The sequence below is a fragment of the Coregonus clupeaformis genome, chromosome 37, assembly GCF_020615455.1.
Source record: "Coregonus clupeaformis isolate EN_2021a chromosome 37, ASM2061545v1, whole genome shotgun sequence".
Taxonomy (NCBI): domain Eukaryota; kingdom Metazoa; phylum Chordata; class Actinopteri; order Salmoniformes; family Salmonidae; genus Coregonus; species Coregonus clupeaformis.
In genome coordinates this window covers 28,363,822-28,389,813 of record NC_059228.1, presented here as the reverse complement: position 1 = coordinate 28,389,813, position 25,992 = coordinate 28,363,822, and the positions used below count along the sequence as shown (strand labels likewise).

The window sequence follows — 25,992 nt, the reverse complement described above, 5'->3', positions numbered from 1 at the left end:
ATGTTTATTTAAGATTGAGAGGAAATTACTTTTAAAGAACAACCAGGCATCCTCTACTGACGGAATGAGATCTATATCCATCCAGGATACCTGGGCCAGGTCAATTAGGAAGGCCTGCTCGCTAAATTGTTTTAGGGAGCGTTTGACAGTGATGAGGGGTGGTCGTTTGACCGCGGACCCGTTACGGACGCAGGCAATAAGGCAGTGATCGCTGAGATCCTGGTTGAAGACAGCGGAGGTGTATTTAGAGGGTAAGTTAGTCAGGATGATATCTATGAGGGTACCCATGTTTACGGATTAAGGGTTGTACCTGGTAGGTTCGTTGATCATTTGTTATAGCAGCAACGGGGGGACCAACTCCATATTAATGCCCATGATTTTGGAATGAGATGTTCGACGAGCAGGTGTCAACATACTTTTGGTAATGTAGTGTAGTTTGATTTGGTTTAGTTTATTTATTTTTAGGTATTTTGTATGAGTATATCCCCCACATCGGTTCCGTTTTTTGGGGAATCCTGTTTCCATCCCGCACAGTAGGTGGCGGCATGCAGTGTAAATTGTGCGAACGCCAATATATCAAAGTAGTAGAAGAAGAAGAAGAAGAAGAAGAGCCATCTTCCCGACCGGAGAGAGTGGAAGAGATGGGGGATTGTTGAGACAATTTTGGGGGACCCCGGTGTCGTTAGAAGCCTCAAAGACAACTTGGGGACGGTAGGACTACTGGTGTCGGTCGGGAAAAATGAAAGGGGCTTTTCTACAGTTTCCGGACTAGGGGTCATTGGGAACCAGTGCAGTGGCGGGCACGAGCGAGGGTGCTTTTTTCAAAATACAAAGCAAAGGGAAAAGAGATTCGAGTCAAGGTATTAGCTAATAGCGTAAGTTTGCAATCAAATACATATAAAACTGACTGTACACCATGACCGGAGACAGTTGATCGAAAACCGTATGTAGTCAGTCAAGTTTGACGGAAGTGTAGTTCTTCAAAGGTGTCAATGTAAACAAACACCAAAGCCCTTCTTGTTGAAGCGGGTGCTGTGGACTGACTGTAGTAGTGGGGCTTTGAGCCTCGGATTATGACCAAGGGTATCCTGCCAGAGTTAAAATGTGTTCGTAAAACGATTATTCTTTCAAGGTTTCCCTTAAGTGATACATCTTACAACGTTTGCGAATGATGACAATCGAGTCTTTTTTTTTTTTTTTAAGCTAGCTAGCTATTTTAGCAAGCTACTGAGTCTGGTTGACCAGGCAGTGTTAGCTTACTAGCTAGCTGTCTAGTTAGCTAGCATTAGCCAGTTAAGCTAGTAGCTAGCAGATCTTCAAGCTTGAGTAGTGAATCTGTCAAAGAAAGAATGAGAGACGGTAGCTAGATTATACTTATTAACGTTGTTTTATTCCCAAGGGAAATTAAAAAGGCCTGCTTGCAAGCTTTTGGAACATTTCGTACGGCTGTCTCGAGACGGTTAGTGTCCGTAGCACAGCTGATTCGTCGAGAAGGGGAGGTAGGAAATGGAGGAAAACAAGTTAAGTTTATGTATATTTAATTTTAAGTGCAGTAGCTGACCGTCAATATTTCTGTATACGAGTAGGGTTAATCTTAGGTAATGTAGAAAGTGTTTCATTAAAAGTAGTTAGATAGCTAGAACCCTATAAAAATGTGCCTGTGTGGGTGACTTGTAAGTAAGTGGGGGTCGTCTCCCTCGAAGCACTGCTCAATTTAGACAGTCAAGCAGAAACAGTCCAACTCGAAACTGGGTGGTGGGAGGGGGCAGAAACTAAATTGTTACCGGACTGGAATCAACTTTCTCAAACGACATGGATATAAAGTGTCTCAGATAAATTATCACCCTAAATGGCATGGCCCTTGGTAAGAAAGAAAAGTCATTGTGTTCCCTAGTTTTGCCTCTATTTTCCAAATGCTGAATACTAATTTGGTAACATTTGTGAAGAAAGTATTTTTTCCCTACCATTGATAATGGATATGATTGTTTTACTGTGTAGTTCGCCTGCAAGACTACAGTGAGCTCTCAGCAGTGTTTTGGTTGTTGCTCTCACCCCTCCCCCAACTTTTACTGGAGACTTGTGGAAGTGTTCTTTGCTTCTGCTCCCTTTCAGTGGTGGGCAGCTCTCACCCGTTTTTTTTCCCTCCCTTTGACGGAAGGCCTTGGCTATTGTACAGTCCACTTGAATCCTGAGTTGTATAGCCTACGGTGGATGTAATGGAACTAATGTTCGCTGAGTGGGAAGACGGAGAGAGGTTCTCCTTCGAAGATTCTGACCGGTTCGAGGAGGACTCTCTCTGCTCCTTCATATCAGAGGCTGAGAGTCTGTGTCAGAACTGGAGGGGATGGAGAAAACAGTCTGCTGGACCAAATTCTCCTACAGTGAAGATTAAAGGTAAACACACACTTCACCTTCCATTGTATTATTTGTACTCGCATCCTCTTATTACACTTTTTGTCCTCATATTCATATTGACCTTTGACCACTTAAAACAACTTGATGCTGGTTGCCAAATAACATTGTGTAGTGGCCAGCATGGGTTCTCACTTATCTCATTACCTAAAGTGCCTGTGATGATGGATCCAAACCATCTGAAGGCCTGTCTTAAACCTGAATTTGTTTGTCAATGAAGTCAGTGTTTTTCTGTGAACATTTTACAATACACTCATACATTAGCCTGCTTTCAGAAAATTGCTAGGCCTGCACATTATCTTCACTAATTGTACATTTGAGTAACGCTGTAGGCCTGTAAACAGCTTTGATCAGTGTAGCCTAGTTTGAAATAATTAATTCTGTCCTAATTTCCAGTTGATTGTCCTGTCCACATCATTTGCCCATTTGATAATTTAGGCTATCAACTGGGTAAATGTTAGATTTTACCCAGCATTTAGTCCTATCAAGCTTGTTCTATCAGAATTAAGCCTATTTGTTGACACTGCACAACAGTCCATATTGCTCAGCTTCTCATTCTCTGGAGAGTCCTCAAAGGGCTCTGAACTCATCTCTATGGGACATTATGCAAATAGGAGAGTAGGTGCTGGCTGACAATGTCATTGATTCCTCATTTAATTTATTGGCTGTGATGTCATTAATGTGATAACCCCTTATTTTTGGCCAGAATAGTTTCCATAATACTTGCATCATGTCACTTGTTTCTACATTTTTAACGTAATGATAACACTATCACTCATATTTCATCTGTCACAGTGTTTCGCTAGTTTGGGGGCAACAGGGCTATGTAGCTGAATATCTTGTTTAGTTCGTTATCTTATTTTCATGAACTGAAGTTTGATTTCAATAGGAGAACAACAAGTTGCTTCCTAATAGTCACATGGATTTCTAAATCATTGCAGAGAATATTGAGAATGACTGCAATTTCTGGTCATTGTTTTCAGGCTGGTTGCATTGGTGCTAGCTACCCCAGAAGTTGCTAATAACATCTGTATCAAAGATATTTGTGAGTGACTTTGTCATACTGCAAACCGAAGTCAACATAGTTGGGAGACAGCCTACCTCCAGTCTCCAAACTGTCATAGAGGTTGACAAAATGCTTGATTATTATTCTGTATTTTGACAAGGATGAATCAGGTGCAACTGCTTGGCTGTGGCTGGCTGGCAGTAGCAGCAGGCCCACCATCATTTCTCCCCTGCCTCTGGGATGGTTGCATGACGGGGAAAATGTTGGACAACCTAGCTAACATTTTAGATCCTGCTCTTATTTCAAATGCTTACACAGCCGTTTTCCCATTTGGCCGAACAAATGATGGCTTATTACCAACGCGGTATTGTAAACACATCAATACTGGCCTCAAAAAGTTCTGCAGCTGCACCATCGAGAGCATCCTGACTGGTTGCATCACCGCTTGGTATGGCAACTGCTCGGCATCCGACCGCAAGACACTACAGAGGGTAGTGCTTACGCCCCAGTACATCACTGGGGCTAAGCTTCCTGCCATCCAGGACCTCTATACCAGGCGGTGTCAGAGGAAGCCCCTAAAAATGGTCAGACTCCAGTCATAGACTGTTCTCTCTGCTACCACACGGCAAGCGGTACCGGAGTACCCAGTCTATGTCCAAAAGGCTCCTTAACAGCTTCTACCCCCAAGCCATAAGACTGCTAAACAGTTAATCAAATGTCTACCCGGACTATTTGCATTGACTTGCATTTTTTTACGCTGCTGTTAATTGCTGTTTATTATCTATGCATAGTCACTTTACCCCTACTTACATGTACATATTACCTCAATTACCTTGACTAACCTGTACCCTAGCACATTGACTCGGTACCAGTTCCCCCTTTATATAGCCTTGTAATTGTTATTTTATTGTGTTACAATTTACTTTTTAGCAAATATGTGCTTACTTACAAAAAAAAGAACTACATTGTTGGTTAACCTGTTGTATTCAGGGCATGTGACAAATTTGATTTGTGTGTGCTTGTTTATGTTTTATTTCTTTACAGCTTTGACAGTGCTAATGACTGCATTGGTGGCGCTTGGCTTGCGCATGAAAATCAAATGTTGTTATTTGACGTGTTAATTTTGTAATGTAAAGACCTGAACAGCCTTCCATATTGAATGGACCTAATCTGTCATTGATTTCTGAACTGCCTGGCTGAACAACACTTTATCATCTGAAGCTGTGGAAGACCATTGCCCAAGACCTGCCAGATCTCTACATTTTGTTTTGTTTTTACAGCGTCTTTGAGATTTTCTTTCTAATGAAAAGCACTATATAAAATAAATATATTATTATTTGTAAGCCTGGCTGTTCTTGTAGAGTTGTACACTGGGGGTCCATGTGTGTGGGGGGGCGCGGAGCTGGAGTATCTCACTCAGCTGAGTGCTCTGAGTCAGCCTATTGGAGGGCAGCTGGGAAGGGACAAACAGAGCGCCGACCCGTGTGGGTTGTACAAGCAAGTGAGGAACCGGTGTGGGAGAACCTATTTATTAGAAGCCTCAGCTAGGGGAGTTTGGGGGAGGGTGTGTGTGCGGTCAGGCATGTTTGTTTGGGTTTAAGGAGTGGTGGGGGAAGGCCTGAGTGGAGTCAGCTGTGTGCTGTATAGAGGGCTTTGTCTTGTGCAGGTCATTTACTTCAGAGCTGGGGATTGTGGTTTAGCAATACAAACCCACATTTTATGAATCTACATATTGCTGCTGATCTTGCACGAAAGAGCTGCCAAACCTCAAAATCCTCCCATCATCAGTGAGATCAGTAAAAGAGATTTTACTGAAAGTTTCCCCCCTTGAAGGCCACCCTATATCTCTCCATTGCTCATAATGTAGGGCATGTTAAAGGTTAGGGTTTTGGTTAGGCCCTATGCATCTGTTGGCTCTGTTGATCTTTCTTCCCTGACCACAGACTGGAGAGAGAGCCAGTAAGCAGTCACACAGCCTACTGGGCATGTGCGTGAGCAGCAGTCCTTCACCTTTACACTGCTCTATGATGGAACAGCTGTTTGAACGTGCCCCCCCCCCGCGCTCACTCCCGATTGGTCCGTCAGGAGTTAGTCATCGTGTAACTGGCAGTGTCTGAACCCTCTTACTACCCCCTCACTGCTGTTACTGCCATCCCCCTTCTCTTTCTCTCTATCCATCTCTCCCTCTCTCCCGTTCCCTCTATCCTTCCTATTTGTAGCCTCCATGGTGCAGGTGGGGACTGGGGAGCAAGTGTTTATAGAGATGTAAATCACCTGGGTCTGCTCCCTCCATGGGGTTCTCCCTGTTTGTCGAGCATGAAAAGCTCAAGCCTAGCATCTAATGCCATAGAATTCACACAACTGCCTTGTGCTCAAGCCAATAGAAACAGACCTTTATTTTCCCACTATTTGTGTAGCTCAGTTGGTAGAGCATGGCGCTTGCAACGCCAGGGTTGTGTGTTTGTTTCCCACGGGGGGCCAGTATGAAAAATGTATGCACTCACTAACTGTAAGTCGCTCTGGATAAGAGCGTCTGCTAAATGACTAAAAATGTAAATGTGAAATATTTGTAACACAATAACACCAGTAACTGAATTCAACTAGCCTGGATAAATATTTATTGTTCAGCAATATGATTTCTGTTTAGTTTTTCTGTTATAGTTTCCTAGAACTCAAATTAATACAGTTGTTAACACTGCTCTTGTGGTGGGTGATTTCATGAGGTGTGAAGATGGCAGTATAGGTGGAATAGCTGTGGTGGTGATACAATACCTACCAGACCTGGGTTCAAATACATGTGTATTTGTTATTTAAATACAGTACTTATTTTCTGTGTATTTTAGTATTTTTCAAATAATGTGACCCGAATCAACTACTTCTGTTGGAAGTAACCTATTTTAAAGTGTTTTCAAAATAATTTCCGATAGATAGCTTACTATTTGAAAGTATTTGCGATTTTATTTCGATTTGATGTTCGAAACATATTGCTCACTATGTCTGCTGCAGAGACGAGAGAGCATGAGAAAACAAGTTTTTATCAGTCAGAGAAATAAAAGTGCTGAAAACATGTTGGCTCACTATTAAAAATGAAGATAGAGAACAAGCTATAGGATGAAAAATACCGTAGTTTTGGTGCAGGTACAGCCGACTAGCGCTGGCTACAGTAGCAAATCGTTTTTGATTGTTTTTACAAATCGACACTTGGAGTCAAATATCACTATGAAATGCCCTAAATAGTAATATAAACCAGGCAGTTTGGGTCCTGGATGCTGATTAGCTGAAACCACATTCCAGCCGTGTGTTCAGTGCCTTCAGAAAGTATTCACACCCCTTGAATTCTTCCACATTTTGTTGTGTTACAGCCTGCATTTTAAAATTGATTAAATTGTGATTTTTTTTTTTTGTCACTGGCCTACGCACAATACCCCATAACGTCAAAGTGGAATTGTGATTAAATAAATAAATACAAATGAATAAAAAATGTAACGCTGAGTCAATAAGTATACAACTCCTTTGTTATGGCAAGCCTAAATACGTTCTGGAGTAAAAATGTGCTTAACAAGTCACATAATAAGTTGCATGGACTCACTCTGTGTGCAATAATAGTGTTACAATTATTTTTGAATCACTACCTCATCTCTGTACCCCGCACATACACTTACAGACTGAGGAACCTTACAGATAATTGTATTTCAAACACAGATTCAACCATGAAGACCAGGAAGGTTTTCCAATGCCTCACAAAGAAGGGCACCTATTGGTAGATGAGTAAAACAATTTAAAAAAAGCAGACATTTAATATCCCTTTTGAGCATGGTAAGTTATTAATGAAACTTTGGATGGTGTATCAATACACCCAGTCACTACAAAGATACAGGCGTCCTTCCTAACTCAGTTGCCGGAGAGGAAAGAAACCACTCAGGGATTTCACCATGAGGTCAATGTGACTTTATAACAGTTACAGAGTTTAATGGCTGGAATAGGAGAAAACTGAAGGTGGATCAACAACATTGTAATTACTCCACAATACTAACCTAAATGACAGTGTGAAAAGAAGGAAGCCTGTACAGAATACACATATTTGAAAACATGCATCCTGTTTGCAACAAGGCACTAAATAATGCAGGCAAAGCAATTATCTTTTTGTCCTGAATACAAAGTGTTCTCTTTGGGGCAAATCCAATAAAGCAGATTACTGAGTGCCACGCTCCATATTTTCAAGCATAGTGTTGGCGGCATCATGTTATATGTATGCTTATAATCGTTAACGACTGGGGAGTTTTTTTAGGATAAAAAAAGAACCAGAGTGGCGCTAAGCACAGGCAAAATCCTAGAGGAAAACCTGGTTCAGTCTGCTTTCCACCAGACACTGAAAGGTGAATTCAACTTTCAGCAGGACAATAACCAAAAACACAAGGCCAAAACTACACTGGAGTTGCTTACTAAGAAGTCAGTGAATGTTTCTGAGTGGCCAAGTTCCAGTTTTGACTTGACTTAAATCTGCTTGAAAATCTATGGCAAGACTTGAAAATGGTTGTCTAGCAATGATCAACAACCAATTTGACAGAGCTTGAAGAATTTTGAAAGAATAATAGGCAAATATTGTACAATTTAGGTGTGCAAAGCTCTTAGACTTACCTAGAAAGACTCACAGCTGTAATCGCTGCCAAAGGTTATTCTAACATGTATTTACTCAAGGGTGTGAATACCTGTGTAAATGAGATTTTTCTGTGTTTAATTTTAAATACATTTGCAAAAAATTCTAAAAACATGTTTGCACTTTGTCATTATGGGGTATTGTGTGTAGATGGGTGAGGAACAAAATATAGTTAATCCATTTTGAATTCAGGCTGTAACACAACAAAATGTGGAATAAGTCAAGGGGTATGAATACTTTCTGAAGGCACTGTATATCAGACAATATACCACGGTATGACTCAACTACTTGTTTACTGTTCTATTTATGTTGGTAACCGGTTTATAATAGCAATAAGGTATCTCAGGGGTTTGTGGTATATGGCCAAAATACCACTGCTAAGGGCTGTATCCAGGCAGTACCCAGGTCTGATACATACTATTGAGCCCTTTGGTCCTACATGCCCATCTCCATGAAAACCAAGGGGTAGCCCCCATATCCTGCTATGTTAGGAGAGGAAACGAGGACAGAGTGTCAGCTGAGGGTCAGGGCTTTGTCTTGGGTGTGTAGTGGTGGTGTGCTGGGCCTTAGCTTATTTTCTTATCTGAAGAGAGGGTCAACACTAATGTTTTCTTCAATTGTTTGAGGAACAATAACAAATGTTCTGCATCGTCCTGACAAAGAGGAGTCATATCCTGACCAAACTTGTTTTGTTATATTGTGTACAGTGCACACCTAGCCTCACAAGTTACGTTCTTTCAAAAACAAAAATCAGAAATGTATTTGTCAGATGTAACAATACATTTTTATTCTTGGACTACGCCTACACTATTATTATTATTATTATTATTATTATTATTATTATTATTATTCTAGCAACGGTCATCGAAATTGTTAAGGTTTTAACAATTCTAATAATGCAACAGTTGGACAATGGATGAAGATACTCCAAACTTTATTTTATTTTAAATTTCAACAGAAATTAACTGTATTATAGCACATAAAACAATTTACTGGCACGGACAAATAATCAATGCAGTTCAGGTATTGTGGTGGGAATTCATATATACATTTTCTTATTGTATCAGGTAGGCTTGGGCGATATACCATATTCCGGGGTATTTCGAAATACCGACGGTATGTTTTTCAATACCGTAACAATAAAGATTATTTTATTTTTAGTTGGGGGCACCCCCGCCTCGCATGGGCTGCAGGGGTGTGTGCTACGCCACTGCGTATAACTAAGTTAAGTATAACTATAAGAGATCTAAGATGTATCAAATAAATGATATCCAGCTCAGGGCTCCAGCTATGGATTTGGTTTGCTAACTTGCTAGCTAAGTGGCTAGATGTCAAGATCAAGCTTCTTGGTCACATCAGAGACATTCAATCAACTCCTGGATCAAGAGTCCTGTTGCCTTTTTTGTGGAAATAGCGCCCCTTGTGTGCACTTCCAGTAATACTGTATACGCCGGTGTGGTACGGAAATGGTATGATGATATGAATATCTGGACACCGCCCAACCCTAGTATCGTGTATTTTTGTAGTATTTTGTGTTCAAATAAAGACAATTTATGGGTTAATTCGCATAAACACACTGGGTGTATTTGCATATATTTAAAAATTAACATAAAGGGGTGGAATAGGGCTGCAACCACCAAACATTTGCTCTGTCTAACCTACCTGCACTCACCTGCGCTCTCTATACTGCCTCATTAATGACTGTTGTCACATTCTCTTGCATAATTCAACAAGTGTGCCAATAGCAGGATACCCTTGGATTAAAAATCAACACGCTTGGCTCTTACACCTATCTAAACATACTTTACGAGATCAGATATATCACTTTCACAAGTCTTCATTTTTAGAAGTTACTTTCATTTCAGCGCATCTAATTTGTAAACATTTCAACTGTATTAAATTATATATTTTTTTGTGAAATTTAAAAAAGTAATCACCCATCAAAATAGTTATTTTTCTTGTGATGTAAGTGTTGAGACAATTAAATCGCATATGACGCTTTAGTGTTCTTATACATTCAACGGGAAGCCAATGTATTCCATTATAGCCCATTTCAGCCATTACCTGGGTGTGTTTGACAGGGCATTACAAACATTTATGTGGTCGTAATGTTAACGGGTAAAAACGAGAGGCACAAGCAAGAGTATGAAAGCAATCAATCCAGCGAGATTTAAGTGACAAGTGGATTTTTGCATCCCTCAAACACATGAAATAGATGGCTGAAAAATACATTGTCAGGTGGGTGAGGCATGCGCGTCGCTAATTATTCTGTGACTAAACTACCTGTTAGGCCATTGTGTTTGCACGTCTCTGATGTCGGCGCCTGAAATACAAGAGGTAGGTTTATTTAAGGTTGTTGGATGGATTGCAGTGCTGTTGCCTCATGCGTTTTCATTAGAATACGTCTCCCTGATGAATTAGATTGCAAGGCTGCAATGGTAATTCGATTATTACTGATTTAATATTTAGATTAGCCATTTTTATGGAAGGTGGCTGGGCTTATGGTTTCTTAATTGTCAACTCTGCAGTCCAAGCCAGCTGGAAATGGTACTGTTTCTGGGTAGGCCTATATGTTTCTAGTGAGTTTTATTTTTAGTGTCTCGATGTAGTTGTTGGCTGTTGAAGCATGCTGTATCTGGAGAAGGGGTGGTGTGGGTTCAGGACCCCTCAGGAAACCTAGACCCTTCCTTGGCTAGTCATGATGAAGTCCAGGCCAGGGTCATTAGTTGAAAGTGTGGAGACTTGCACCAAGGCAATGTTTTTGTCAACCGGTCAAAATAGTTGACTACACCCCTCCCCATCCTTGATAGGTTTACCATGGCTTCTGACCATCTGAACCACAGCCATCAGTTGTTGGCATTATTCAGACTGCTTGCTTTCCTCCTTATATGGTTGATGGCAGGAAAAGTGAGCTTGGAAAAACAGGTCTGTGTTTGTAAAGTTAGAGACCCATATTTTTTGTGGCAGCCCTCATTGTCCTCAATACGAGCAGTGGATAGCTAACTCTACACTTTACAAAGCATGCACACTCCCCAGTTTCTCTCTAGTGTCTCTCTCTTTCTGTCATATACACACACACATACACTTACGGCAGAGATCCATAAAGCACGTTAGGGCGACGAAACAATGGAGCCCCATTCATTTTCAATGGATGGATGCAAAGTGGGCGGTTGGGCGATGCGAGCATGGTGGGGGAGCATGAACAGGGCAGGACCTAAGTTGTGGAAAGCGGAAGTTTATGCAAATACACTGCGATATCGCGGCGCGCTAGACCAATCGAAGCTCACTAGCTTCCAGACGCTACTGGATTGGCTGTTGATACCTCCACATGAGGGTGAAGCTAGTGTGGCGATCCGAATTTCACGTTAATAGTGGATCCGTACTGTTAGACACACACACACACCTGCACTCTTTCGCTTATTCACCTTCTCACACCCTTCCACCCGTGTGGTGTGTGTTTGTGTGTTGCCTTTGGAGCAGAGCAGAAAAGGAATTACCATTGTAACATAGGGACACAAAGTACAATTCTATTGTTTTATTCTGTCTTACATGCATTTTTACACCCATTCCCTCTGGCACACTTTCATTCAGTCTCACTCAATGTTTGGTTCGCTCACTCTCTCTGTGTGTCTGTTAGATGGTCAGGTCATCCCTCTGGTGGAGCTATCAGCCAAGCAGGTGGCGTTCCACATCCCGTTTGAGGTGGTGGAGAAGGTCTATCCTCCTGTCCCCGAGCAGCTGCAGCTCCGCATCGCCTACTGGAGCTTCCCAGAGAATGAGGAGGACATCCGGTGAGGCTGGAGATACACACACACACACACACATCACACACGTTTGTTTTACTATCCTTGTGGGGACCAAAACATTCCCATTCAAAATCCGATTTTCCCTAACCCCAAATTCCTAAACCTAACCCCAATTGTAACCTTAAAGTCTAAAATAGCCTTTTTCCTTGTGGAAAACCGGCGAAATGTCCCCACTTGTCCGAATTTTACTTGTTTTATTATCCTTGTGAGGACTTCTGATACCCACAAGGATAGTAAAACCAAACTGTACACGCGCTCTGAAGTCTATCTGAGATCGTCTTGGATTTTCATAATATGTTAGAGATATCTGAAGACACACACTGATCTTTGTGGGAATGTTATTAAAGGTCCAATGCAACTGTTTTTATCACAATATCAAATTATTTCTGGGTAACAATTAAGTACCTTACTGTGATTGTTTTCAATTGAAATTGTCAACAAGAAAAAGCTTTTTAGCACAGGGCAATTTCTCAAGTAAAAATTTTGCTAGGACTTTCTGGGAGTACTCTTTCTTATTGGTCTAGTAACCAATTTACTGCATGGTGACGTCACCATGGAAGGCCAAAACTCCATCCCACCAAAACAGGCTGAAATTTCAGGCAGTCTTTTCAGACGGCTCTTACACTAAAAGGGCATTATCTTATTTTTCACAGTATTATTCCAACCTCAGCGTGGAAATATGTATAAAACATAAAATCACATTTTTGACTGCACTGGGCCTTTAAAGGATGACAAGGAAATGATATGGCATGAGGCTTATTGTACATCGTACTCACTCTGTTTTGGAATCACATTCCATTTCAGCTTATCACACATCCACTCATTTACATTTACTGAATGACTCAGAACATTCACTCACGCCAAATACTCGGGACAACTCACAAATGCAATTTATACATAGCTAGCACAACTTCAGAGGGGACATAGTATTTGGAGAAGTTAATGTATCTTAATTTTTCTCTGATCTCATCCCCCTCTCTCTGTGGTTCTCCCTCTGCAGGCTGTACTCGTGTCTGGCCAACGGCAGCCCTGATGAGTTCCAGCGAGGGGAGCAGCTATACAGGATGAGGGCTGTTAAAGACCCTCTGCAGATAGGTGAGCACTGAGCAGTGGCCTTCACCTAATACCACCACAGCACTAAGACAACAGCAGCACGGAAGGCTGAATTCTCCAAACCTCCATAAAGTTGTCTTGGTCACATATTGGCTAGGCTTGTTCCACAGCCCCAGGCTCACTCTGTGCTTTGGGCTTCAAAAACTAGTTGTGCATTTATCTAGTTGAGCATTTATCCCATGCTGTTTTCACCTCAGTGGCGTGGGATCCTGGTGGAGCCTCTGCATTTCTCTGCTCATCCCAGATGACTGGATTAGAGCAGCCGGCCAGGGAGGCAGGCAGGATGTGAGGGGATTACATTACTCTCACCGCTCATCACTAGGGCCCAGAGTTTTCCTGACCCTGTGACAGGAAAATCTCTGAGCACTACTCTGGTGGTGATAGGCCACGACTAGGGCCCAGAGGTTTTTCCCGGTCAGGGTATGTGGCCATATTTATCACTAATCATTAGCCATTGAGTTTGCCAACCCCCAGTTCGTTAGTAGAAAGAGAACTTGATGTAGCTTAATAGTGTAGGAATGCTGCTGTTGTACTGAGCCATTTAAGACATTTCCTAGGTCAATGAATGAAGCCACAGGTGTGAAATATAGTGCATAGACCTGCTATTACATGGACCACTTCAATGGGCACGGCACCTAGGATTAACTACAGGCCAAGCAGCCTGCTCCAATCCACTGAGCATTCTACATAATGATTGGGTTATTAATTCAGTACACTCAACATCCCTGCTAGGATGCCAGCTAGGATCAGAAAGTATTGCAGTGAAATGCCCTTTTTTGCACCGCTCAACAGTGGCTCGTGATTAATGCTTATAAGTTATGTTAAAGAAAATTCAGGTGAGCTGAAAGCAGATATCTAGAGATTTAACCTTTCTCACTGTATTAAACCTTGGAGGGGCATATATTAGCTTTTTCAAATACTTTCATAATGTCCCAAGGGTTCTGATTAAAATGTTTACAACCATTTTGAAAGCAAGCGCTTTCTCTTTATCTGCAGAGTGTGCCTCATTGTTTTCCTGCGAGCCCAGGGTATGTCAGTGCTGTATTAGGTTAAACACATTAGAGTTCATTGTGAGGTAATGGAAACCCAGTCTCCCAGTGGAAGTAACAGGGGAAAGGAAGCAGGTTAGAGGTGAAGGAGGAGTTACACTGCCAGGTAGGAGCAGAGAAACTGGAGCAGGAACAGAGCTCGGCTATCTGAAGGGGTCCTGTTATGTTGAATCTGGAACAGTTACTCTGAGTCGTGTTCCTCTACTCCCCCACCTCTCCTACCCTCCCCTCCTGCTCTGTGCCGGCTCGGGCTCACCAGGAGAATGCTGGCTGCTGTCCAGTGGGTAAAAGCTTTTGGGCAACCTCCCCCTCCCCCTCTTTTCCCTCCTATCTCCTAGTCTCTCCATGTGCATGGAAATAAAACTGCCTTTCATTTCCTGTCTGGCAGCCCAGGCTCAGGTCACATTACAGCACTGCTGCTGCACAGTGTCGGCCGGCCCTCTGTTAAGATTTCCTGCCCCACTTTATCATAATGACATTGTATTTCTCATTCCATTGCTCCAGTCTCATTGTCCCACACAGACAAATAGATGGACATTACAGAGCAGATATTATCCCCTCTCTATTTCTCTCTCTCTCAAAGGTTTCCACCTCAGTGCCACCGTGGTGTCGCCCCAGGCTGGCCAATCAAAAGGGGCGTACAATGTGGCTGTCATGTTCGACCGCTGCCGCATCACTTCCTGCAGTTGCACCTGTGGAGCCGGGGCCAAGTGGTGCGCCCACGTGGTGGCCCTCTGCCTCTTCAGGATCCACAACGTGAGTTTGGAGTACAGATACGAGGCATTACCGCATGAATACACCTTTGTGCTGCAATTATAGTATAGTATAGTGCTGTATACATGTGAGGGAGTTAGTGTAGCACTGTGATAACGGTCAATTCCATTTCAATTTAGGAACTTTTACCCCAACCCTGGCACAGACACAAGCCATAGCCTAAAGACTGGTTGACATCGTCACAACAATAATTTGGGTGCAACTCTGAGTTCAAAGGCTGTCTGTTGTTGTCATAGATTGCTAGCAACAATGACTAGAAGCTGCTGTTTGGTGAATTGTAGATGACTTGTTTCAGCTGGTTGTATTTGTTCTTAATACCATGTCTTGCTTTGATGTGTTTTGACGCTTGTCATGTCTATGCTAATATGGCTAGGGTTAGCTAGCCAGCTAACCAACAACTGTAACAATTTATTTGTACGACAAACAAGTGCTTATTGGGCAAATGTATTTGTTTTCAAAAACGAATTATAGCTTACTTACATGTTGTCAATAATCCTTTGATTGTAAGCCCACCCCGTCTGTTTTTATGTTGTGGTTGCTCACATGTCGGTTTTGTTGGTAGACACCCCTTCCGTCTATATAACACATTACATTTACATTTACGTTACTGTTTGAATACATTGTATGTATTCAAATAGCCTACAGAATTGCTGTATGTATGTATGTATGTATGTATGTATGTATGTATGTATGGATGGATGGAATTGTCTGTATCTATGTGACTCATAGGGTGTAAGAGGGTGCTGAGGCACTATGAGTGTGTGTGTGTGGGAGGCTCTGATGATGTCTTTGGGTGGAGGACTGTCTGTTCTCTCCTGATATCACAGTGTAGGTGGGTCTTGCAGGGTATGATAGTGTGTGTGTCTTGGCATGAACGAGTGTGTGGGCTCAGTTCAGCCTTTTGAAGTTATGTTCAGATGTTCTGAGATCATATGATCCCATGGCACTTAAAGCGGATTATGCCATATGATCAGAATCAGAAAATCACAATGATCTTAAACTCCACTGGGGAACAACCCGATCTCTCTCTTTCTGTCTCTTTCTCTCTCTTGCTCTGTAATGATCAGTCCAGGAGAGAGTCTCCCATAGCCATATCCCCACTCCCCGCTGTGTAGGTCTTCTCCCACTTCAGACTGTCAGCTGTTCTGTGGCTATGGCGCACACACCTCCATAGCTTTCTTGTGACCTTTTATCAGGCGCACATGGACCCTTATTAGCAATTATTGTATTGAATGGGTGGATTAGCTGTAAAGTAATTAACATCTCTCAGGCCCAGATGGGAGGCTGGTCTTTTCACCCTCTCTGTGAAAGTGGATATTGAAAACCTGTCGCCCTAGGTGACGCCATGGTGGCTATGTTATGCTTAGACCTTTCCATTCATTCAGTCCACTTACTCTGTAGCCTTAAGAGGTGACATTTTGCCATGATAAAAGATCGATGCTGTAGTCAAAACAGATTTCATCACTCCAAATACTCAGCGGGGAATGCGACAGATGTCATTTTGTGACTCATGAATTGCCACGTCCCGCTCATGAATTGGACATAAAATAATGAGAGGTCTTGAAATGAATGCTGCTACAGGTATTGTGAGAAATACAGACCCACTAGTGCAGTTTTTTGTGTGTGTTAAAATGGGAACCATGGGGTGTAGGTAGCCTTGAAATAATACATTATTAATAGCCAGTTTTATTTGCAGAAATTCAGTGTCTTGAGTCTGTGTCTCCTGAGAGCATGTTGACACGGTGTGTCAGAATATAGGCCGAGTTGTGTTCTTTAAAAGGCACTGTGGTTTCAACAGGAAGTTGTCTAAATGTGTATCTTCACAGACATACAGTCACAGCCACAGACTGAACCCATGGGTCTGAGTCTTCCCTGGTTTTCTCACTAGGGTGCATGTGCACACCACACACACTCACACACACACTCACACACATAGGCATGCACACAGTTCAACTTGAGTGCGCTCAATTTGTTGCACATTATGAAACCACTCCAGAAGAACAATGCGATAAATACCAAACACGCACACACACTGCAGCACAGAACTCTTGACTGTTCAGTGTGTAAAGCAACGTACATTAACACCCCTAAAGAACTGATACAGCTGTAATAACTTCTGATGATCTCAAAGCATTATAATATTAAATGTTCTGGTCAGAGAACGTTTCAATAGAACCAACAGAAGATCCTCACCGAAAAGTAGAATAACTGCTTCTAAAAGGTTGGTGGTTAGGGGAAGTGTGTGGGCAATGTTGTTGTGTTGCCGGCTTTCAGTGCAAACTCTCCCCTTGAGCAGTGTAGACTGTATCACGGTGACATCCAAATGGTTACTACTAATATTACAAGTTATTTCTCCTGTAGGCTGCTATCCTACTCTAAATAAAATCAAGTGGGATGGAACAAATTGGAGATGGTGATCAATACTACAAGTTATTTCTCCCTCGCCCATCAAAATATACATCACTTTCTTTTAGAAGTTTTAACTAGCGCCATGCTGCTGCTGTTGTCAGCTAGCCAGCATAAACGAAGGGCATATCAGGACGACATACTGAACCGAATCCATTCGACTCACAGCTGTGCGACACACTTCATCCATTTAGGCACCAGGCATGTCCGTATCGCCTCTCCCCATGAAATGTTCTTTGGCAGGCTATTAGAGCACAAGCATGCCGCTGTCACTCCCTATCTCGCTGTTCCTGCTATTTACCCTGGCTATTAAACCATATCATTATATCATCCCCTCTGTTCCTTTCTCTGGTCTCCATCCTGGGCCAGGAATCCCAAGTGTTTCCGCTCCCATTCACCACACAGTAGTAGCAGGCTACCTCTCTCTCTTATTTTAATGTGAGATATATTCTAATCACTTTCTGTGGTAGTGGTGTCTCGTACTGTACGACCCCCGAACTTGTAGTTTGTTGCACACCTACATTCCAGTTTATATTTTAATTCTCTGCATTTAAACTCACTGTGTGAACAGGAAACAGAGCAAGGTGAGATGGTGAGATCCTAAATGTACACTAATGCCTATCACGCCTTTGTTTGTCTGCCAGGCGTCTGCAGTGTGCCTGCGAGCCCCCGTGTCAGAGTCCCTGTCCCGGCTGCAGAGGGACCAGCTACAGAAGTTTGCCCAGTACCTCATCAGTGAGCTTCCCCAACAGGTAAGACAGTCAAACCACACTAGCTGGTTAGATTGTCTGCTAGCTTCACTTAAGGAATAAGGGTTGGCTGGGTATCTCAATGTGGAGGGAGACAAGTCATCATAACTAGGAGGCAAGTTCCAACTACTGAAACCACCAACAAGTTACATTCAAATGTTAATATTGTTGTATTATCAAATAAAATAAAATAAAATTGTATTTGCAACATGTGCCGAATACAACAGGTGTAGACATTACAGTGAAATGCTTACTTACAAGCCCTTAACCAACAATGCAGTTTTTTAAAAGAAAAAAGTAAAATAACAGCATATTTACATTTACATTTTAGTCATTTAGCAGACGCTCTTATCCAGAGCGACTTACAGTTAGTGAATGCATAATTTATTTTTATTTTTTCCTACCCCCTGTGGGAAACGAACCCACAACCCTGGCGTTACAAACGCCATGCTCTATCAACTGAGCTACATCCCTGCCGCATATATTGTGCATAGAATCCTAGACACATTTCTCAATCCCTTTAGGTGCTTCAAAAACTATTAGATAGTTGTTTATCTACTTAAGATCAACAACAGTCGCAAAAATACATTAAGTTGAATGTGTGTGTTCAACCTCCCAGTGGCTGGGTTTGTAGCGGTAGCTATGCTCAGCCTGTAAAAGGCCCGGTCTCAATACTCCCTTTGTCTGCCTCCTGTGCTACTGAGATAAAGAACACACAGTAGTTGCATTGTCCCCTTATGTATTACAGTCAATAGTGCAGTGTTGGTCAGTGTAATGTTACTCAGCTCTAAGGCCAACTGTATTTCTTAGCTGTAATTAGAGCCTTGTGTTCAAAAGGTAGGATTTAACAAGTAGCCATGAGAACCTATGCCCCAAACCCCCCCGAAACAGTGGTGAAACCGATTGTCATAACTTAACATTAACTGATCTGAAACAGATTCTATCATACTCATTAAAACTGATCTGTTATTTTTCTCCTTCAGATTTTGCCCACAGCCCAGAGGCTCCTGGATGAGCTCCTGTCTTCCCAGTCCACAGCCATCAACACAGTGTGTGGGGCTCCCGGTACGCCCTGCCTGTACTTCTGTTTGCCTCCTGCATAGGGCATAATGTTTCCCAATTATCAGTTTAAATCAGCGTCTTGACATTTCCTGTATGTTTGTTGTATCGCATTTCTTGGGCTTTGTGTTTACTCCCTGCCTCCTGTGTACAGACCCCACTGCTGGCCCCTCAGCCTCTGATCAGAGCACCTGGTATCTAGATGAGTCTACGCTCAGTGACAACATCAAGAAGACTCTGCACAAGTTCTGTGGCCCCTCTCCTGTTGTCTTCAGGTAAGACGGAGACTGGCATAGTCAAAGTTAACAGGACGCAGACAATATGTGTGGAAGTATACTTGCGAATCTGTTGTGTGGTCCCTCTCTCCCGGTGCAGTGATGTCAACTCCATGTACCTGTCATCTACGGAGCCCCCGGCGGCGGCAGAGTGGGCGTGTCTGCTGAGGCCGCTGAGGGGGCGAGAGCCCGAGGGGATCTGGAACCTCCTGTCCATCGTCAGGGAGATGTTCAAGAGGAGAGACAGCAACGCTGCACCCCTACTAGAGATCCTCACTGAGCAGTGTCTCACTTATGAACAGGTAACACACACATGTTACATACAGTGGGGAGAACAAGTATTTGATACACTGCCGATTTTGCAGGTTTTCCTACTTACAAAGCATGTAGAGGTCTGTAATTTTTATCATAGGTACACTTCAACTGTGAGAGACTGAATCTAAAATCCAGAAAATCACATTGTATGATTTTTAAGTAATTAAATAGCATTTTATTGCATGACATAAGTATTTGATACATCAGAAAAGCATCACTTAATATTTGGTACAGAAACCTTTGTTTGCAATTACAGAGATCATACGTTTCCTGTAGGTCTTGACCAGGTTTGCACACACTGCAGCAGGGATTTTGGCCCACTCCTCCATACAGACCTTCTCCAGATCCTTCAGGTTTCTGGGCTGTCGCTGGGCAATACGGACTTTCAGCTCCCTCCAAAGATTTTCTATTGGGTTCAGGTCTGGAGACTGGCTAGGCCACTCCAGGACCTTGAGATGCTTCTTACGGAGCCACTCCTTAGTTGCCCTGGCTGTGTTTTCGGGTCGTTGTCATGCTGGAAGACCCAGCCACGACCCATCTTCAATGCTCTTACTGAGGGAAGGAGGTTGTTGGCCAAGATCTCGCGATACATGGCCCAATCCATCCTCCCCTCAATACGGTGCAGTCGTCCTGTCCCCTTTGCAGAAAAGCATCCCCAAAGAATGATGTTTCCACCTCCATGCTTCATGGTTGGGATGGTGTTCTTGGGGTTGTACTCATCCTTCTTCTTCCTCCAAACACGGCGAGTGGAGTTTAGACCAAAAAGCTCTAGTTTTTTCTCATCAGACCACATGACCTTCTCCCATTCCTCCTCTGGATCATCCAGATGGTCATTGGCAAACTTCAGACGGGCCTGGACATGCGCTGGCTTGAGCAGGGGGACCTTGCGTGTGCTGCAGGATTTTAATCCTTGACGGCGTAGTGTGTTACTAATGGTTTTCTTTGAGACTGTGGTCCCAGCTCTCTTCAGGTCATTGACCAGGTCCTGCCGTGTAGTTCTGGGCTGATCCCTCACCTTCTCATGATCATTGATGCCCCACGAGGTGAGATCTTGCATGGAGCCCCAGACCGAGGGTGATTGACCGTCATCTTGAACTTCTTCCATTTTCTAATAATTGCGCCAACAGTTGTTGCCTTCTCACCAAGCTGCTTGCCTATTGTCCTGTAGCCCATCCCAGCCTTGTGCAGGTCTACAATTTTATCCCTGATGTCCTTACACAACTCTCTGGACTTGGCCATTGTGGAGAGGTTGGGGTCTGTTTGATTGAGTGTGTGGACAGATGTCTTTTATACAGGTAACGAGTTCAAACAGGTGCAGTTAATACAGGTAATGAGTGGAGAACAGGAGGGCTTCTTAAAGAAAAACTAACAGGTCTGTGAGAGCCGGAATTCTTACTGGTTGGTAGGTGATCAAATACTTATGTCATGCAATAAAATGGAAATTAATTACTTAAAAATCATACAATGTGATTTTCTGGATTTTTGTTTTAGATTCCGTCTCTCACAGTTGAAGTGTACCTATGATAAAAATTACAGACCTCTACATGCTTTGTAAGTAGGAAATCCTGCAAAATCGGCAGTGTATCAAATACTTGTTCTCCCCACTGTACATACTTATACACACATGATAGGACAGAGGTGACTCTCCTCTCTCCTCAGATCATTGGCTGGTGGTACAGCGTGCGTACGTCGGCGTCCCACAGCAGTGCCAGCGGGCACACGGGGCGCAGTAACGGGCAGTCGGAGGTGGCAGCCCACGCCTGCGCCAGCATGTGTGATGAGATGGTGGTTCTGTGGAGGCTGGCTGTGCTAGACCCCACCATGAGCCCTCAGAGGTGAGGTCACTTCCCTTCCTGCCTGTCTAACACTCACTTAGCCTTGGTTTCCTACATCAACTAGAATAGTGTCGAATGCTGACAGCGCAGCACTCCTCCGGTCTCTTACCTTCATTTCACTTCTCACTTTCACAACCCATCCCAGGTCTGAATCTGTCTGCATTGGGTTGATATAGACTCTCTGTTAAGTTAATCTGGTTAGAGCAGTACGTGTTTGGGACATTGAGTGTATTAGACCAGGGCATCCTCCTGATTCACTGTGACCTGATTGCTGCTTGGCTTTTAGATTGCTATGTGGTCTCAATCGACACTGGGTTAAATTAGCTCTTTGAGACGCAATGACAGAAAGCAAAATGAGAAATGACAGTGTCAGAGTTCCTTGCAGAAAACTCTGTGTGTGCGTGTCTTTCAGTTACAGCGGCAATTATCTGAATAATGGTGTGTGTGTGCCTTTGTGTGCTTGTTTGTTACTATCGTCTCTGCTCTGTGGCCCTTGTTTCCTGGACTGACTATAACAATGTGTGTCTACGTTTCTCTTTGCACCATCCTATAGGCGTTTGGAGCTGGCTGCCCAGCTCAAGCAGTGGCATCTGAAAGTGATTGAGATCGTGAAGCGAGGGCAACACCGCAAGTCCCTGGACAAACTGTTCCAGGGCTTCAAACCGGCCGTGGAGTCCTGCTACTTCAACTGGGAGGTGGCCTACCCACTGCCAGGCATCACCTACTGCAGTGCAGACAAGAAGAGCGCTTCCTTCTGCTGGGCCAGGGCAGTGCAACAGCAGAGAGGGGCCAAGGCTGGCCTGGCTGGAGACCCCCCTGAACCTGGAGGAGGGATATCTGGCAGCTCTGAGGGAGGTGGGGGAGACTACAAGGGCAGAAGTCCCCAACAAGAAGTGGCTGTCAGGCCCAAAGAGACCATTGTGAGCAAGAGGAAGGGGTTGTCGGCCGGGGGCGGAGGAGGGGTCCTAGTGCGGCTAGGGGGTAGTGTGTCTCTCTCTCTAGAGGAGGTCAGTAGTAAGGGGATGTACAAAGCGCAGGTTCCTCCTCGTCCACTGGGGGCAAGGCTAAGATAACCCAGGGGGGCAAGTCGTCCTCCGGGGGATCAGGAGCGGTAGGGGGAAAACACCAAGCAGCCAAGCGGCGCACCAGCAGTGAGGACAGCTCCCTGGAGCCTGACATGGCCGAGCTGAGCCTGGATGACGGCTCCAGTCTGGCGCTAGGCGCTGAGGCCAGCAACACCTTTGACTTCACGCCCCCGCCGCCTGAGATGCTGCCCTCACCAAGCCCGCTACTCAGAGAGCCACACAAATACAGTGGGGGAGGGAAAGGGGCTGGAAACACGCCCAAGGAGCGCGCCTTCGAGGGCAAACGGGTCACCCTCGCTGCCACCCTGCCTGCCGCTGAGCCCCAGCCCGCCTTCCCCACCAAAGAGAACACTGCTGTCGTCGTGGAAGCGGCCGTTGCCATGGAGAAGGAGGTGAACGTGGAGGCGGAGATAGAGGTGAATGGAAATGAGGAGGCGGCCATCGCTGGAGACGCTCGACCCTCCACCTCGGTTGTTACTGTGACTGCAGCTGCCGCCAAGCCACCGCGTGGTGGGCGCAGAGAAACTGGCGCTGGAGCCGTAGCCCTGCCCAATCAGGCCCCAGAGGCAGGGGCCGGGGGAGACCCTGTAGGAGAGGATGACTACCAGGCCTACTTCCTGAATGCAGCCACTGAGGAGGGGGCAGAGAGAGTGTTGGAGAACAACAATGAGGAGGAACCAGACATCTTTGCTGGGATCAAGCCACTGGAGCAGGAGGGCCAGATGGAGGTGCTGTTTGCGTGTGCAGAGGCCCTCCACGCCCACGGCTACAGCAACGATGCCTGCAGACTGGCGGTGGAGCTAGCTGGAGACCTGCTGGCCAACCCTCCAGACCTGAAGGTGGAGCAGCCCCAGACCAAGGGTAAGAAGAGCAAGGTGTCCACCAGCAGGCAGACCCAGGTGGCCACCAACACCCTGGTCAAGACCTCCTTCCTGCTGACGGTGCTGAGCGAGAGGCTGGAGCTCCACAACCTGGCCTTCAGCACGGGTATGTTCTCTCTGGAGCTGCAGAGGCCCCCAGCCTCCACCAAGGCCCTGGAGGTTAAGCTTGCCTACCAGGAGTCAGAGGTGGTGGCTCTGCTGAAGAAAATCCCTCTGGGCCTGGTGGAGATGACGTCCATACGGGACAGGGCCGAGCAGCTCCGAGACGGGAACTTCTGTGACTACAGGCCCGTCCTGCCCCTCATGCTGGCCAGCTTCATATTTGATGTGCTGTGTACCCCAGGTGAATCTCGCTACACATTTTATTTTTATTTTCCTTCCACATTGAGATTCTGTTTGAGCTCACACAATACATACACCAAACAGTACATATGCACACAGATATATAACATTTACTTGTGACGTGACTTTCATTATTGTGATGACTATTATTTATTGAATAATTACCTACTATGTTTAATTGTTACTAGATTAAATTAATCATGTAACAATTAACTCATTAGGAATTTGGGGCACCACGGGAAAAGTTACCGTTTCCCGAATTAACTCTAAAGATATCTAGATATCTCTTGTCATTTATTAATCATTTACCTCATATCAGTCTCATTGTGAAAGTCGTAGGCTCTTTAAGTCTGCACGAACCCAGGTCTTACTGATCATTCCGTAACACACAAATTGATTTAATTATTTATTTACTAACTAATAAAAAATAACACAAGATACAAACACGTACACAGTATAGGTAGGGATTAGAAACGTAATACAATGAAAATGGGTCCCTAGTGGACTAACACAATATGACACTTCTTACAAAAGATGGCGAGTTAAAGAGAGAGAGAGAGAGATAACACTTGGATACACATGACCTATGCTCACAGTAATCCTAATACTTTGCCTGGAACTGCCGCCCATTTGGGAAGACAAGCAATGCATGTATTTACGTGTTGGAGGTCTTCGTCGTGTATCTCTGTTGGACCCAGGCCTTCGTGGGAAGGGGTCGATTGGGCCTTCTCTTTCGGATGGCCTTTTAGATGTAAGGCTCAGATTGTCCACAAGAGGTCACAATGTCCTTCTTAGTTGTCTGTTTACTTTCACTCGTTCTGGAAGTGGTCTTCTGAGGATGGCTAATCAGCCGTGTCGATGATCCCCTGTGGGGTGATGAGAGCAGTGTAGTAGACGATGGCTTGAAGAGAGTAACAGGATGGTCCCACTTCACCTTCTTAGATACAGTACTTAGAACAGCTACTCAGCCGTAACATTGATTGTTACTGGAGGCAACTTTGTCGTCTTCACCTCGTGTTGATTTTCAGGTTCGGGACCACTATGGACAAAAGCTGCAGCTTGAGGTCCGTCTAGTCTGATCTGATAATTCTTATATCAATCTTTTATGCACTCTGGTAAGGAGGGGCGTTTCCGTCATACTGACACGCTCTCTGAGCTCCCTCGGGCGTGGCTAGTTACAAGGCAAAAGTATTATCATCACTATGATTTTGTTAGAAAGCTAAAATCACATTCCTATCTTCAGGAAAACATTGTCTTCCTCCTTGATATTTTCTACACAATGTAAAGGATGCAAACCTGATATCCACAGTGTAAAAACTCTTCAAGTCACAATGTTTTCATTATAACGCCTTTATACCATTTTTAATCACATCACAAAATAGACATTAATTTTCCATATTCCATTTCATCATTCCCAACGTTTGGATGTTGAAATATATTGTCCCAATGTTCATTGTTTGATGTTGATGGCAAAAAGTATCTGAAACAAAGGCATTCCTTTCACCATACTAGAATGCCAGAGATAGATTCTCCTCCTCTCTAATTTATGGCAGTATTAACGTGTCAAGACCGGCACAGCCCCCCTGTGGGTAGGAGGGTCTGGTTGTTGTCGGCCATTTGCCAAGCTGATGTGAGGCCTTTGATCCTCACCCAGGGAGAGTCATGACACTTGATAATTGATCAGAATTACACGTCATGCAGTCATCACACAAGTGAGACTTCCAGTAATTTATATTTCACCTCGTCCCCCTCTCTATTTTGTTTGTACAGTTGTCTCCCCCACAGGTTCCCGTCCGCCTAGCCGTAACCGGAACAACGAGATGCCTGGAGACGAGGAGCTGGGCTTTGAGGCGGCTGTAGCAGCACTGGGTAAGATCAACCACAAGGTTTTTACATTTACAATAGTGTAGGCACCATTTAATGGTTCAGTGTTGAGGTTAGTGATACTTAAATAGGAAAACGTCCAGGTACCTGTTTGTCTTAGAAACTGCTTAACTCTTTTGCTTCTGTCTTTTCATCTTTCTAACCCCTGGTGTAGGTATGAAGACCACAGTGAGCGAGGCAGAGCACCCTCTGCTGTGTGAGGGGACCAGGAGAGAGAAAGGAGACTTGGCTCTGGCCCTCATGATCACATACAAGGATGACCAGAGCAAGCTGAAAAAGGTAGGCCTTCCGCACTGTGGCCAGTAGAATAACTAGTTATCAACAAACATATGAATGCAGTTTTT

The 25,992-nt window shown here is 44.1% G+C and overlaps 1 protein-coding gene across 1 annotated transcript in view; it reads left to right on the top strand.

Moving 5' to 3' along the window:
• The first annotated feature begins 605 nt into the window (after positions 1-605).
• Positions 606-25,992, top strand: part of LOC121553518 (zinc finger SWIM domain-containing protein 8-like) — a 33,737-nt gene continuing 8,350 nt past the window's right edge. The window contains 13 exon segments of the mRNA XM_045211601.1: positions 606-2,394; positions 11,713-11,866; positions 12,882-12,976; positions 14,627-14,799; positions 17,868-17,975; positions 18,956-19,037; positions 19,186-19,306; positions 19,407-19,608; positions 21,281-21,456; positions 22,010-22,485; positions 22,488-23,765; positions 25,535-25,633; positions 25,803-25,927. Of these exon segments, the coding sequence (XP_045067536.1) occupies positions 2,217-2,394; positions 11,713-11,866; positions 12,882-12,976; positions 14,627-14,799; positions 17,868-17,975; positions 18,956-19,037; positions 19,186-19,306; positions 19,407-19,608; positions 21,281-21,456; positions 22,010-22,485; positions 22,488-23,765; positions 25,535-25,633; positions 25,803-25,927 (3,267 nt within the window). The 5' untranslated portion in view covers positions 606-2,216.